Genomic DNA, 16,379 nt, shown 5'->3' with positions numbered 1-16,379 from the left:
TGTTGAACTCACCTGCTCTTCCTGAGGCTGAGGATTCGCAGCAGGGGAGGGCAATTTGGAGGAGAGGTAGTGATGAAGAGGAGAGGCCTGTGGTGTGTGTTCAGATCTGCAGGCTTTGAGAGGATCACGTGGCTGGAGTTCAGTGTACTGGCTTCCCAGCTTTTACTGTAGGCAGGGCATTATATTCTTGATTTTTAAGGGGATGTGAGGAGAGATTTCATCAGGGCTGACTTAATACCATATTTGATCTGAATACAATTTTTAGTAGATAGAGACATTACCTTTAGTTAAGTTTATTGCTTTGATCCCCTTTGCGATTCATGCTTTTGTGGCACAGTGATTCGTTCAAAGGTACAGGAGCTCTCCACCCCTAATTAAGGTTCATCTCCCCAATCAAAGCACCCAGCTCATTGCTGCTTTCTCCATGTGAGATCGGTGGGGGTTCCTGATGGCCAGAAGTTGTGTTTGCTGGATAAGTTATATTTATGTGCAGTCTGATATTTATTAAGGTATTTCTGTGTGATCAGGGGAAACACAGCCCTGCCTGGAAGCGCTTTTTAGGTCAAATGTATGTATCAGTATTGCCAACAAGGAAGGATTACAGAAAAGAGTGGTACAGGTGGACCTGTCCTTGTGGCCTTTTCCTCTGTAAATGGTGCATCTCGAGCATTGCAACCTCTTATCTACACTCACTTGTTTAATAAATGCTTCTCCTCTCTTAATGACTTGTGGAAATAGGCAACGTTAGACACTTAATCAGGCAGAATTTTGCGGTTTCTACTGAGAAATGAGGGGTTTGAGCAGGAGCTAAAAAACTTTGGTTGAAAAATAGTCTTCAAGAAGCGTTTTATTATGATTTTGTAATTGTCTCTAGAACATGAGCAAGCACTAAGCTTTCTAGCTGGGTGCTGGGCAGAGTGACAACTCCATCTGTGGCACTCTCTAATTGCCTTGTAATTGTGCAGAGATCAGGGTGCGTGTTTCTATCGGCTGAATCACCCTCATCATAAGGATGTCTAAGTTGGAGGTGACCTTGTCAGAGATATTTTGGGTTTGGGTTTTTTTCATAGTTTTGGACTAATTTATCGTAGAACCATGTGAACAGAGATTGGGGATGTGCAGGGTGTTGCTCTGAAGTCCTGTTGAGGTGCTGCAGGAGCATTTTCACGGTGCTTTCTCCCTTTATCAAGGCTTTTGGTGTTGTTAGGACCCGGCTGTTGTTCATCTTCAGTGATACAGTGATCTTTGGGCAGGTGTAGGTTGCACCATTCCAGACACGCTGGCTGTAGCTGTGCCTACAGGACTGACTCCTGAGGCTGGCAGTGCACGGGCTGCTTCTGGAAGATTTGCAGCTTCTTCTGGGTGAATCAATAACTTCTGATTGTGTATGTATCAATAGGGATATATATATATAGCAAGTTACCGAATGAGTTGCTGGCTTCCTGCGTTTCAACTGACTTATAGGAGATGTCTTACCTTGTGCAGGCAACGGGGCAGTAATGCACGGAGGGGCGTGGTTCAGTTACTGGGCGGTTACGCTGCAGAAGTTTGATTGTGGCAGTCTTTAATCTCATTTTACAGATGAGCCTAAAGTGCTCGTGGTTGCCCTTTGTCCCTTGGGATCCTGCTGAAGAGCTTCTCTGCATAGAGGGAGCCCTCAGAAGTGTCGTAAGGCAAACCCTTGTCATTCTTTGCTGTGCGTTTCCTTGTGTGGGGCTCAGCAGAGCCAGGTCAGGGTGGATACAAAGCTGGTGCCTGGCTGCTTTGGGCTATCGGTTTACTGCCGCAGGACTCAGGGACTCGGTCCTTGGGGCCCTTCTTGCTGGTAACTTTGCTGTAGCGCAGCTCGGAAGGCATCTCCTTCCATAAACCTCATGTTCGAACAAAACATGGTGTGTGTGATATCCTGGAGTTGTTGTGCACTCCTGCTCATACACAGGATGGGAGGTGACTGCAGAGAACTGTCCACACCCAGCAGCAGCGGGTGTGCAGAGGTGTGAGAGGAGGGTCTGTTCTGCCTGCTGGTGGCCAGAGCCACACGGAAGTCTTGAACAAACTATATTTTTTTTTTTCTCCTTTTTCCTGATCCTATCTTGTTCTAACGCTTCTGTGAATCAGACCCGATGACTGCTCGTGGCAAAGCATTGCAAGTGCTGAGCCCTGGTGGTGAAGAGCGAGCCCGCGAGATGGCAGCAGTTTCAAGCTGAACCAAGGCTGTGTCGGTCGTTAGACACCTTGTTTTGTAACCAGTCCCTCCTGGCTTTTATCACTGCACTTCTTGATTCTCTGCAGGAATGTAAATATTAGCAGAAAAACATACAAGGAAATCCATGTTAAGCCTTACTGGTCTTTTAATATTTGACTGGAACAACGCTTCTCTCTACAAATACTTTCAGTCCTCAACCTTCTGGGGTAACTCTTAACTCACGGAATAATTTTCTTGAGAATCTACCTGTTATCTGCATTGCTTAAGTTAGGTTGATGTCACTTTGCCCAGTTCTTTTCTGGGTGCTGTTGGGTTTTTAATGCCTTCTTGTAGCATTTCTTCTTCCTCATATTCTGCTTTGCTGCTGTGATGCGTTGGATCAAAGCTTTTGCAGGTGTGGCTGTTCTGCTCCTGTGTTTCTGTGGCCTGTTTAGACATAGCACTTCTGTGTTCTTCAATAATAGGTCATATTTTACACCATCTACAAGTCGCAGTTTATTGGGAGAAGCACTCTTATGAATTAATACAGAGTAAACTGAGATCACATATCAAGCTGATTAGTAAATATACCAAGAACGTGGAATATAGTTAAACTTTCTTTGCCAGCTGTTTTTTTGCCTTTAGCATTTAATAACCTGCACTAAGAAGGGAATCTGCTGAGCTCTGACAGCTTCAGGGGTGAAGTCTTTCTTGACCTAATCACGATTCCCTCCAGCAGTGCTGCCTTTCTGTGGTTCACAGACTACATTAAAAAACTATCAGTACAGATCACAGTGCTTTCACATCTCTCCTGCTGTAACTGCAAGCCAGGTAGGTTCCTTCTCTGCCAGCCAGAACTTTAGGGTGTATATTTGGGCGTTCAGGGTGACCTTATGGAGGAGGAAGGTCTTCATTTGGTTCTTTTTCCTATGAGCTGGCCAACAGTCTGTCTGTCTGAGACAACATCCTGAGCTCTGAGCCTGTTCAGAAGCAGCTTTTGCCTCCTGGGCTGTCCTCCACTGCGTATTGGCAGAAACTTTATCCCCCCTCTGCTTCTGTAATAAAGCCAAGAAATGAGCCTCTTGCTGAGAAGCTGTTGGTCCTCTGAGTCCTAGAAGGACTTTGTGGGAGGCTGTCTGGGATGTGAGACTCCTCTTATACTTCAGGGGTGGAACACCACATTCATAGGCACAGAAAAGCACTTGTTCCTTATGGGAAGGAGCTGTACTTTCTTCCCTCTGCAGTTGATGTTTTACAGAGAACTAGGAGTGAACCACTATTCCTGGAGGAGTTCATGATTCCTGCTTATGAAGTTTGGTAGGAACTTGAAAATTCACATCCTAGTACAGAGCCTAACATTGCTGGGAGCTGTGGGCTGTGCCTTAGCAGCACATGGTCATCCTGGGGCTGCCTCCAAGGTACCCTGGCTGCCCTGCCAGCCTGAAACATCCTCCTTCTTTTTAGCCTACGTTTTGCAGAGTGAAGCTGTATTCTTAAGTCCCCCAGCCACGTCTGTGTGGGTCCTGTGTGTGATTTGTGGGTTTTTTCATCTGTTTGTGCTGTAGGTGGAGATATTTCCTCCTGGGAGACATCTGATGGCATTTGTAAGCGTTATTAGGTGGGCTTTGTATACCCGGTGTTGGATATGGTACAGTGAACGAGACTGTTCTGCTGATAAAGAGCGAGGGCTTCACACTGGGACTTCTTGTAGGGCTTTACTGCTGGTTAGCCGCTCTGAGCCCACTTGCTCTGCCGATGGGACAGTCTTTGGGCTGAGCTGCTGCATCCCCTTCTCTAGAAGAATGCAGGAGCCTGCTGTCCTGAGCAGCTCCTACATGGGTCTGAGGGAATGTCAAGCCTGTATGCGAGACCTGATTTGTTGTTTGTTTGTAGAAGGCTGGTGACTGAGGGGTGCTGGTCCTGAGCACTTTCCACAGAGGCTGTGCTTTTCCCTGTGCTTTGAAAGCTAGCACTATGGCAGAGAGGTGCAACAAGCCTGTATGTAATGCATGAATATCCATGACTCTGCAGTCTGTCCTCCCAGGCCCCTCATTTATAAAGCTTAATTGACAAATTCATCTATCAGAGACCCATCTCCTTCCAATTACTGCTACCACTATGTGTCGAATTTCCAAAGCGCTAGTCTTGCTGAATAGATGGTTCCAGGATCTCTCCTGTCAGCCAGGGGGCTGGGAAATGTTGTTGCCGTGCTTAGATGTTGCTTTTTTGATCTGGCCATTGACAAGCACTGTTTGTCAAAAAGTGCTGTGGCGGTGCTGGGCTGCAGCTCTGCACCCCATTTTCAGGGCTGCGTAATCCCAGGTGCCTTTCCTCTCGCTGGGTGCCTGGGTCCCAGTCAGCCCTGCCTCCACTGTGTGGTGCCAGTGAGAACCTCCACAAGGAAAGCTGCAAAGGACCTTACAAAAACACCTGAAAAGGCTTCTTCCTGGTGTGTGCCAGGTGCCTGGTCCAGGCTGGGATCAGACTGCGGTGCTCTCTGGAAGAAGCGTAGCAGGCTCACCCCAGGGCTCCGTTTCCTTCACTGGGGGCTCAGCAGGACCACGGAAAAACCCTTTGTTTTGGAGCCATCCCAAACAGCTTCTTGCCCACCTACCTCCAGAGGTTCAACACTGGGGAGGGGTGGTTTCCTGTTTTACCACTAACACATCAGATTTTGCAACGACCAGAGAGCAGGAGTGGTGTTGTCTGTCACAGTGGTGTTTTTTTGCGGTGCATAGGGGGAACAGGGAGATGTGACAGCCAGTTGGGGCCAGCCTGCCACGGGAAGCATAGCGCTCGGACTTCCCTTCATTGACACCTCCAGGACAATTTGTCCCCCTTGCACAAAGTCAGTCGGAGATCTTCCCTACACAGGCAATTTTTGGGACGTGATCAGTTCCTGGCCACATATCCAGTAGTGCCGTTTCAGCCTTTTAGGCACTAAAGTACAGCCTCCTGCAATGGAATTAGCCGAAGATGAATGGCTTGCCTGGAGCCTTGGGAATCTGTCACAATTACGGCTGCGCAGGTGAACTGGTACTTTCCAGGGCTGTTCACAGGCTGCGGATGCATTCGTTTCCCAGGATTTTAATTTAAGTCATACACATTACATGCATTGACAGTGTGAGAGGTTCATACAGGCTTTCTGGCTTGCCTGCTTGGGCTGTTTTAATGGTTCCTAGACCATTTCTAGGGAAGCAGAGTAGAGAAGGGCATGTAGATGAAAGATATGATTAACATCAGCAGGAGTAGGGGTGCTATACTTAGAGGAGAGAGCTTGTTGGTCGTGATTTGTGTTAGGAATCTTTCAGGCACACAGCATTGTCTCTGGCCATGAGGACAAGTGGCCCTGTGAGAAACACAGCCATGGCGATGCCCCTGGTGTCCCATCTGGGAGTCTGTGCTGAGCGGTGTGAATGTGCTGTGCAAGCTCAGTTTGCTCTTTGGAAATGTAAGCACCTCTCCATCGTGTGGCACCTGGCTGTCTTGAGGGGCGAGGTTCGGTGGGAAGGGCCGCCTTTCCTCAGCATCCTCTCAGAGGTTCTGAATTTTTCCTCCTTTTCTTGATTTTCTCCTCACTTTAATGGGATGGTGAGCCAGAGGTTCCTGTTTTTAGCAGCAGAACGTTGTACTTCATTAACTCCATTACACACTTGGTTTAATTTCCAAGTAGCCTGGGATGCCAGGAAAAAAAAATACAATGGCTTTGGCTGTTCAGCGTTCTAGATCTGCTGAGCTTCCCTCCTGTCCCCCACCCCTGCAGAGCTTTTCCATGTGGGCTAATGGGCAGACACTTAGGTTTTCACCCACTCCCTTTCCTCCTTGTTAGTGTCTTCTATACCATTTGCTCTGAGCTAAAGGTTTGAGCTGCCAAAAGAAATAACTGGGAAATCAGAGTTCCTACCTCTGTGGTTCTCTATGAGGTCAGATCTGGTCTCTCCAGCTACAGAGAGTGTTTGTCTGTAGGTGGGTTTAAAAATGTTAGGCTCTTGTTAAATCTCTAATGCAGTTTTAAGTGCAGGGTTTATTTTTTTTAACAAGAGCCTATGAGATTTAGTTATTCTCATCCCAATGACACTTCTCTGAGAGTCCAGATTTGTTGGGAAGTTCCAGCCAAAAAGCAGGTTTATTGTCATTCGGCTCAGCCGTACCCCAACAGGTCACTGCTGTGACTGCATTTGAATAATGCTGAAGTCTACCCAGGGTGAACTGATTTGAATCAGCAAACCAGGAGCCTATTATTACTATTATTAAATCTCCCATCTGCTCTGCATTTCCACTTTCTAGGTGTTTTTTAGGCTGATTCTCATTGCTTGGTGGCTGTTAGCTTAAAGATGGCATTCTTAATTGTCAGTCGAGTGAGGCATTTTGCCATGGAGCTAACTTGTAAGTTTAAGCTTTTAAAAGCTTTTCCTGGTCAATAATTGTTTGATTTTCGTGTGTCTTTGGCCAGTGGGTCAACCCTAGCTTTCTTTGCCATTTTTGGGAACTCAAGTCCATACAGGTGTTCATTTCTTGTTCTTTTAGTCTCCTTGCAATCTGTGAAATGCTCTGGGCTGGTTTCCAATCAAAAGAAACTCCTTGCATGTTTTGAAAAGCAGAGAAGAAGCTTGTGGGTTCTTTGCAGAAGAAGCTTCTGGGTTCTTTGCTAAAGAAGCTTGTGACTTTTTTTCTTCAGCCAAGGTATGACACTGGCTATGAAACTTCTCCAGTTCTGTGGAGGACTTTGTCCTATACCTCTTGTAAAGCTTTAGCTTTGCTTTCAGTCTATCCACCAGCAAGTATCATTGTTGCTATTTATTTTCAAGGTAAAAACCCCAACCTGTTGCATAGCTTATTTTATCGCTTCGTACCTTGTGCTTGCTGTTCAGTGCAGTTGGACTTCACTGTCTTGTGTTGCTGTTAAGGCAGAAGCCTCGAGAGAGTTGAAGACTTACAGTTCAGCTCTGACGATGTAGATTTTCTTTGGCCAATACATCTTACTGAACATCTCCAGTGACACTGTGGCTGCTGCGGTACATACTTGGTTACCCTGTGATGCGATACTTGAATTGGTGTTGACTGGTTCTTAACAGACTTTTCTCCATCCCTGAGGGATAACTGAGTATCCCAAAATGCGGACAACGCTTCAGGCTCTGTTTACGTGTTGCCTGAGCCATGACTTAGCGAAACCTGTCAGCAAAGTAGAAGTCTGTGTACTGGAATGAAACCATGCCATGCTGGCTTGTGCTGCTCTGTGTTCCTGTCTCGCAACGAAGCTGATGGCAGCGCCAATGGAGAGGTGAGCGTGTGTACTTGAACCAGTGTTTATGTTGGACTGGTTCCTGAAATCTGTTTTCGTTTCAGCTGTGCTGCGGCTGTTTAAAAAGCCTTGAAGATGCTAATTATTTTTGTTGGCATACCATAACACATCAATATGTTCAGTACCAATCGCCAGCATGTACTTTTTTTTTAATGAACGGTGATTAAAGTTTGAAGATATTCCCCCTCCCTTCCCTTGTCCCGTTTTGCTTCCTTTCTCTCGCTGTCTGCTGACAGCAGCACTGCTCTGCTGAGGGAGCCAGTGAGGACCAGCTGCAGTTGTGGACGATGGGATTTTGTATCCCAGCCTGCCTGGCAGAACTGAGCTGCTTCCAAATATTCCACAGCCCCTTCCAGCCCTATTTTCGTGACGCCCAAGGGGACCACAGCCCATAATCTTAAGCGACTCTTGCCACCTAACACTCTCATTGATGCTTTTCATAGAAGTTGGACATCTGGTGGGTTGCCACGTAGTGTCCCATCCTCAGTTTCGATTTGCACTCTTGCATTCATGCTGCCACACTATTCCTGAAAGGAAAACAAAGATCCTAAAAGCTAAACCTTGTTGTCAGCCAGGTTCTGGGCTGCAGCTGCTGTGGCCCAGGCAGACATGGCAGCAGTGTTCCTGCACATCCTTTGCCCGTGGCAGATTCGATGACAGGCTTCACTCACTGTGCAGGGAAAGACACTTCAGTGCAGCTGCTTTGGCTTGTACCCGCGCCAGGGTTTAGGATCTGCATGGCCCAGTTGCTGCTGCCGAGGTAGAGCCTGTACGTTTGCCAAAGCTCAGCCCTGTTCTGTAGGACAACTGACAGGCACCTTTCTGCTGTGCTTTGGCTCTGCCGCTATTTAATTGCTTCAAATTTCTTTCCCAAGTCCTTATTTCATTTTATAAGTACTTTTTCATAATGGTTTGGAACTCCTCGGTTGCACTTAGCATTTGTCTGCACTTATAAACTTCAAAAACATAATGAAATGAGAGCGGTTTTTTATTTCAGTTTTATGCTGTGTCACATTAACCATTCAGGAATCCAGCAAATTAAATAATGGGAAGAATAGGCAACATATCTTAATAGGATACTGATTAAAGCAGTACAAGAAGACAGTAGTTCTGATTGCTAATGAGTTTGGTGACAGAAGGCTCATTCGACTAATGAAATTCATAAAATCTTGGATTGCAATCGTATCTCTGACCTCTAGGTGTGAAATGCAGAATAGCCAACATTACTGTGCTTGTGCAGTGGCTTTGGAATGCGTTGGTTTGATGACAAGCAGCGATGGGAACAATGCAGAGAATTTTCTGGTCCTGCTGTTCCTGTTTTCTGTGTGCTGCATCAAAGCATCAGGTGATTTTAGGGATGTTTCTTTGCCTAATCCTATAGAAAATGATGCTATAAATCTTCATTTTAGCAGGCGTGCGCTGTGAGTTGGAATGGCCACAATGTGCGTTGTACAATATCCCGAAAATGCCTTTTTGTGGCATACCAAGTTTTGTGTGTCAAACTCAGGCTTAAATCCCCTTTCTGGTTAGTTAAACGAATAAAAGACTTGTCTTCAAGCTTTCTGGGTTTGCCTATACATTCTGCAACTCTCCTGTTTTAACAATCTTCCGCTGGCCTCTGCTGTAATAACTGATGAGTCTGAGTATGGGATTAGAAATTTGTGTTGCACTCCCACTTCTCACTCTTGTAAAGCTCGACCCCAGGCCTCCTCTCTGTGCTTCCTTTCATCCGTGTTTGGGAAAGAGAAGACCTTACCTCGTCATAAATGTAGCAACAAGTGAGACTCTGTAAAGCAGGCAAATGGACGGTATGGAGACCCAGGAGATGGTTGCTATTTCTTGGATCATGTTAAGCTATGTGCTGTGGGACTACCAAGGGGAAATTAAGGAAGAGGCATACATTCCTGAATAAGTGGGGCAGTTAGAGGCTTTGAATGTGTTAGCTGAGCATCTCCTGGAAGTGAGGGGAGGTGCTGCCTACTTGAAATGAGCCAGAGTGGAAGCTTGGAGCCTGCAGGAAGGCAAGGTGTTCTTGTTCCATGTGGACTCTGATGCCGTATCTCGCTCCCTCCAGAGTGAAGCCTTTTGTGAGGTTTTGGTCCCAGGTCCTCATTTTGTCCAGAGGTGACTTCTAACTTTTATTATCTTCCACAAAAATACTTGCAAGTTGTAATTTCTCTAGCAAATGTTCTTTGCACCCATGCGGGCTTTTTGTGTGTCCTGGGTGTGTTGGCACCCCCCTCTTGCTGTGCTGCTGTTCTTTCGCTTTCTCCCCAAGAGACTCTTCAAATTTTGGCAAAGAGGAAGGTTAGAGCCAAGCTTTGGGCTCTCCGTGTTGTTTGTGAGGGTGCACTGGGTCCCTGAAGGCTTGTGTGACTGGTGTGGTGGCTGCTGCTGAGCAGCTGAGAGCACACACTGGCATCTCAGTGTTTGTTTCCCATGTGTAACCCCTGCTAAGCTCAGGTCTGTCCCTGCCACTGATGGCACGCTAGCAAAGAACGCTCTTCCGTCTCTTCCCCCAGGTGGTAGCGAACGCTGTGGCTGCCCTGTCGGAAATCAGTGAATCACATCCCAACAGCAACCTGCTGGATTTGAACCCTCAGAACATCAACAAGCTGCTGACGGCTTTAAATGAGTGCACGGAGTGGGGTCAGATCTTCATCCTGGACTGCCTGTCCAACTACAACCCCAAGGATGATCGCGAAGCTCAGAGGTATGGCTTTTCCTGCTCTTTGCATGGTCCTCTTGGGGTTATTCGGTAGCAGGGCACTTGCACATTCCTGACAGTGTCACGACTCTGAAGGGGCTCGTGGTAGCAAGGGGCTCTGTTCACGTATGCAGCAGCATGAGGAAGAGGAAGTAAGAGAGGTTTTAAAGGAAGGCAGCTTTTGGTAGTTTGGGCTGATGCTGGAAACTGGTCCCTTCCCTGTGCAGAACCACTTTCTCTGTTTATCGTTACCTTTTTTTCCCCATTTTCCCATTTCAAAGGCCAGTTTTTGTGTGAACCGGCACTGCTGAGACAGGATCAGGCCAAGGCCAAACCTGGGACGGTGACTGACCCACCTGGAAGCATGTTTGGAGGGGTTTCTGCTTTAAATCAGAGCTTTCAAAATCTGGTTTTGCTACTTGGAGAGGCAAGGAGGCCTTATAGCGCTGGAGGTCTCCAAAGTACTGCAGATCCAACACTGGAACATTTTTTCCAACTAAGAACTCTTCTGTGATACAATAGAACTGAGAATAGAGCTGAGAAATTCTTTCTTATCACTCCAAATTCACCTTTGGTGCTTTTACCTTCGACTGCAGTGACTAAACTGAAATACAAAGACTCTAGGGTTTAGGTAGTAGGGTGTTAATTCATGCAATTCAAGCCGCCTCCTCATCTGCGTCCAGAATCACAAGAAGTCAGATTCTGTACCCGAGAAAACAAGGAACCAAGAAAGAAAATGGCTTGGCACATGGGAATTCTCAGACTTGATATATTTGCTGTAGATGTTGTAGGGTGTGGAGATGAGGAAGGGGCACAAACCCACATGGAAAACCCATGGCAGACCTTTTGGATTTGGTGGGTTTCCTCAGTGACTGGTTTTGAGGCACAATGATAATACACTTTTTTTAAGAAGCTTGCCAGTACTCTTACTGATTTTTTTAAATTTTTTTTTTAATCCCCTCCCCCTTGTGTTCTGTTTTTGTGCCAGAAACAGCTCTTAATGAGTGCTAGAAACCTGCAGAGGTCCCCAGGGTGTCAGGCCAGTATTATCCTGGCTTTGTCAGACAGGGATCGCTGGTCTGAACAACTGTGAACACGTCCCAGTTCCTCATCTGTAACTCTTCCTCAGAGAGGTGTGTGAAACTGGATGGGCAGTCCCTGCTTTTACTCCTTTGTGTGGAGTTTAACTCTCGGACCCTGCCTGGTTTCAGATAGGAGAATGACAGCAACTGATTTTATAGCATTTTCCGTCTCAGCAAGGCTGGCGCTGTTACCCCTGTGCATGAAGAAACTGAGGCACAGGGCGATGGAGCAGCTTTAGCCAGCACGCGCCTCAGGCAGCTGAGGACTGCCCCCAGCTTTGAGTTGCGGACTGCTCTGCTCCTCCTTTAGCCCTGCTGCTTCCCTTCCGGGGGGGGCTGGAAGCAGAGCTTCCGGGGAAGAAACTTTGAGGCGCAGATGGGAATCATATTGTTGTGGGTTAGCAATCTGCGGGAGGGGGTGGGAAGAAACTTGACAGATGCTGTAAGAAAGACAATATGAACCCAGACTTCCTTTCCACTTGGGGTGGGTTGTTGAGGATGCTGCTGATTATAGGATCTGCTGCGGCAAGTGGGGAAGCAGAGACTCGGGAGGAGGTTTATATGCCTATATCTTCAGAGGAACAAAACCCATTTTTTGCAGAAACACGTGGTTGAAGTGGCAGCACCTCCCGAGCAAGCCAGAAGCGTGCATCACCTCCAAGTGATTATATGGGTGCTAAAGAGTTGTTCTGATAGCTGTTTTGTTAAATTTGTGTTTGTCGGTGACAGACGAGATCACAGTAATAGAGAATGCCACCGGGTGAAGGCAGGAGGCACTGATAACTGAACATGCATTGAGGCTGTAATGCGAGGGCTTGGAGGGTCCCTGACCAACTGTGTCAGGAGAGAAGCTTGAAGCTGCGAGAGAAGTCATTGTGGTTTGCTTCCTGCTGTGTTGAGGAGAGTGGGACTTGGCCTGTTCTTTGTGCACAAAACAAAGAGGTGTCTGAGGAGGCCATGCGCGGTCTCCTAAATTCAGACAAGATCTGAACTATCTGATGCTCTGAATTAAATGTGAACCCTTTCTTGCTCCTCTGTCTCCAGTATTTGTGAACGGGTGACCCCTCGTCTCTCTCATGCCAACTCTGCAGTGGTGCTGTCAGCAGTGAAAGTCTTGATGAAGTTCCTGGAACTTCTTCCCAAGGACTCAGACTATTACAACATGCTGCTGAAGAAGCTCGCCCCTCCACTGGTGACCCTGCTCTCTGGAGAGCCTGAAGTTCAGTATGTCGCCCTGAGGAACATCAACTTGATAGTGCAGAAAAGGTAAAGCCTCAGGGGGTGTTATCCCTGGGTTGCCAAAGGGTAGCTGTTTATCTCAGACCTCCAGATATTTCTGTGGGCACAGAACTTCATTTAATCCAGATTCACATCCGTCAAGGGACAGATGAAAGGGTCTCACGACTCTGGCAGCCTGAATTAATGTTCTTTATGGCATATTTGTGATATTGGTGTCTCTTTCCCTGCCTCTCTCTTCGTTGCCTTTTAAGAGCAGTAAGAACTGCCCTTTTCTTAGGCCATAAATCAGATTGCAAATAGGGAGGAGGGTGTAACTGTGCATTTGTAGTGACCTGCAGAAGCTCAGTGTGCTGATGCTGTTCTCTTCTGCATTGAACCCCCTGGATAGTGACACTGAGGTACAGTGGATGTTTTTTTTCCACTGTTTTACTCCTACGTGCATTATTAAATACTGTTATTCCTTGCTGGGAAGGTGAGATAGGTTGGACAGCACTTAGTGGTTTTGTTCAGGGCAGAGTTACTGTGCACTGGCATCTTGCAGGGGAAGGCAGAAAATGAGTTTGTAGGTGGGTTTTGCATTGAGATGAGGCTGTGATTTGTTCACTGAAAACACGGACGGCCACTGTCTGTCTGCAGTGTTTGGCTCAGAGGTTCAAGTGGAGGAGGTGGAGATGTGGGCATGGTTAGAGAGACTTGAATTCTGCATTTTGTATTTATATAGTCTTTTTCTCCAGTCTTCTAACTGTCTTAGAATTGTCACTCTCATACGATTGTTTGCAAGTCCTGAACACAAAATAACACCATTCTGTTTCTCAGTGAATGTTTGGGTAGAATTCTGCACAAAAGATACCTTCTGTTAAGGTTAGAGCCTATTGTTTGTAACAGTCTTGAGTGCAACAACATTGCTTTCCCTCCAGGCCTGAAATCCTGAAGCAGGAAATCAAGGTGTTCTTTGTGAAGTACAATGACCCCATCTACGTCAAACTGGAGAAACTGGACATCATGATCCGCCTGGCTTCTCAAGCAAACATTGCCCAGGTCAGCTGGGGACCTTCTGATGTCTTCTGCCCGCGTTCTGGGGATGAAAAACCCTCTCATGGTCCCTGCATGAGGATGCATGCCACTGCTGCTGGTGTTGTCCTGGCCATTAGGCATCACGGCCCCTGTACAGTGCTCTGTGCACCTCCTTAACGGGAGGTTTTGGAGTTAACAGCACGGTGTAGATGTTAACAGCACGATCTGCCTTGCATTGTGACCTTTAGGTAGGTCTTGTTTTACAGATTACACTTCCAGGAGAATAGCTGGTGTCTCCTGTCAGATGAATCACTGCTAGTGCCAAGTTCCGCTGCTAGTGGAACGAGAGGCTTGTTTCATGTGAGAGGTGTGCCTGTGATGGAGGCGTTCAGAAAGGCCAAACATTACCCAAGTGTGAATTTCAGGTGTATTAGTTAAATTGTTAAACCCTTGCACAGACACTTTTCAGAACTAAAGTTACTTTTGTTTTTCTTAACTTGCTTCCAGAGTGGAAATTACACAGAGCTAACGCTAAACTGAATTGAGGCTGCTTTACAGAGTAGATCTGCCTTGGATTTGATATAGTTTTAATCCATATTCTGTTCTTAAAGTGTTCTTGAGTGCCATCCTGCCCACAAGACCTAACACTTACGCAGACTGATTAATGCCTCTGATTGGTGCTATTATTGACCTATCCTAGTTGTCAAAAAGCAATTTCATTTAATGTGATGTTTTCAAGCAGCTCTCTCCCTTAATGTTTTTTTTTGATCACAGCAAGGTAATTCATGCCCCTTTTGTACTGGGGACATGGAAAACATTTTAAAATCAGTTTCCATGAGAATGTATTCACAGTTTTCTATTTACTCTTGGTAGGCTCCATCCCAGTTTTAATGCATAATGTTTAGATAATCAGGTGATTTGGATGAAAGGCAGTGGTGTCTGGAGGGCAGAGCCTGGGGCTGGGATCTGCAGACTAACGAATGAATCTCTCCCTGGTTCTAAGGAGGCATTTCCAAAAATAATCCAGGCTCTGTTAGAAATGCACCCTGAAATGAGACCCAAGGAGAGCAGGGCTTTGCTCGCATGCTCTCTGTGTGCCTTGTCGAGGCTCTCCATCTCCATGCCTGCTCCAGAATAAGGCAGCAAGCTGGTTGAATCCGAGGTACTCCGACTCAGGCAGCGTTTGGAGAGCATGAGCTGCTGAACCAGGGTGCTCCAAGCACTGTGCAACATAGATCATCCAAGGAAATAATAAAACTTCAAAACACAGATGTCCTGTCTCCTCCTTGCAGATTTATTTGTCTGCAGTCTGACCCTTCAAGGCCTCTTTATCTTGTCATCGTTCTGAGCAATTGGCATTGACTGGAGATTTTTCAAACAACTGTCTCGCTTGGTGGTGTTCACCTCTCCCTTGCCATCTACTTGTGACATAAAGATGAAATCCCTCATGTCACCTTTGACATGAGAAACTGAAACAAATGAGATTTTCAGGGAATATGAATTGCATAAGGTCTTTTTTTTAAATTTTTTTTTCTAAGCCTAGTGGTTTGTTTAAGATTAAGTGGCTTTTTAGTTACTGGTCTGTAAGATCCCAGCGGGTCCTAGTTTAAACCCTTGTTCAGTTTCCATCAGCAAGAAAACCTGTAACAAAAGAGTAAATCTTATTCTTGAGAGGGGGAAAATTCTTCACACACTGTTATAAATCTTTGTATAGATGTGCCAGGGTGTCTTCAGATCTCCTCCTTGTCCTCCTTTGGGATCCAGAGGTTCATCTCTGCACAAAAGAGGAGACATCAAAAATGGTTGTAACTCAGAACTTTGCGTACAGTGAATGTAGAACAATAAGTACAATAAACTGTACAAAAAGTCTGTGTATGGATGTGAGCGCGACTTCACTGTATTCTCGGTGTGAAAAAGAATAACATGTTTAAGTTTGGCAAGGCTGAACTTGCCCCTGGCTTTCGTTCAGGGGAATTTGAAAATAATCCAGACCAAGCAGTCTTTTTTGGCTTTGGCCAGCCTGAATCGAGTCTTGCTGCCTAATCCAAGCCAGTGGGTTTGAGATGGAGATAGTCAGACTCTGCTGTTGGTCTTAGCTTTGGGAGAGTTGTGGCTGTGGAAGAATCCATCCTGCTCTTGTGCTGGTATTTGAGTAGCATCACTTATTGGAATGGGATGTCCTCTCTGTGTGACCCCAGGGGTTCATGTGGGTGCGCTTTCTCTGCAGGTCCTGGCAGAGCTCAAGGAATACGCTACCGAGGTGGACGTTGACTTTGTGCGCAAGGCTGTCCGAGCGATTGGGCGCTGTGCCATCAAGGTTGAGGCAAGTATCTGAAACTTGAGGGGATTTGTAGCTTGCTGTCTTCATAAACAATAACGAGCTTCGCCATCTCCTTTGTTACATGGAATTTTTTTGCTCTGGTGTTGGCAGCCAAGTGACCTGGATGGGTCACACTCATGGGCAAAGCCCCAGCTGAGCAGCAGGACTTGTGCGCTCCAGCAGAGCACATCACGGGAGGGTGGTGTGCTCCTCTTAGACCTCTGCTCACAGGCAAAGCAAGGCAGTTCAGTCATCCTTGAAGCAGTATTTTACTGTACTGGCTTCAATGGAACAATGACCATTTACCCACAGGTATCTTCTTTAATTGCTGTGGCCTGGTGTTTTGAAGGGGGTAGGAGAGAAGATTGTGCAGAGGAACTCAGTTCAAAACACAGGAGTGCTCCTTCCACGTTGCATGCGGGCAGGAGGCTGGCTGGAGCCACAGGAGTGGTGGTACAAAATGCTCTCAAGCTTGGGAGAGGGCTCCTGAGGAGTAAAAAGGTGATGGCAGCCTTTTCTGTAGTGGTGCT

The 16,379-nt window shown here is 46.6% G+C and overlaps 1 protein-coding gene across 2 annotated transcripts in view; it reads left to right on the top strand.

Annotated features, from left to right (window-relative positions):
* AP2B1 (adaptor related protein complex 2 subunit beta 1) overlaps positions 1-16,379 on the top strand; it is a 74,519-nt gene that overhangs the window by 10,367 nt on the left and 47,773 nt on the right. For both annotated transcript variants that reach the window (XM_054085149.1, XM_054085148.1), the window contains exons 6-9: positions 10,010-10,200; positions 12,321-12,542; positions 13,433-13,553; positions 15,757-15,852. In XM_054085149.1, coding sequence (XP_053941124.1) covers positions 10,010-10,200; positions 12,321-12,542; positions 13,433-13,553; positions 15,757-15,852 — 630 coding nt within the window. The remainder of the gene's footprint in view (positions 1-10,009; positions 10,201-12,320; positions 12,543-13,432; positions 13,554-15,756; positions 15,853-16,379) is intronic.

The sequence above is a fragment of the Cuculus canorus genome, chromosome 20 (genome assembly GCF_017976375.1).
Source record: "Cuculus canorus isolate bCucCan1 chromosome 20, bCucCan1.pri, whole genome shotgun sequence".
Classification (NCBI taxonomy): Eukaryota; Metazoa; Chordata; class Aves; order Cuculiformes; family Cuculidae; genus Cuculus; species Cuculus canorus.
Note: the sequence above shows the minus strand (reverse complement) of the source record. Positions and strands in the feature narration are given on the sequence as shown.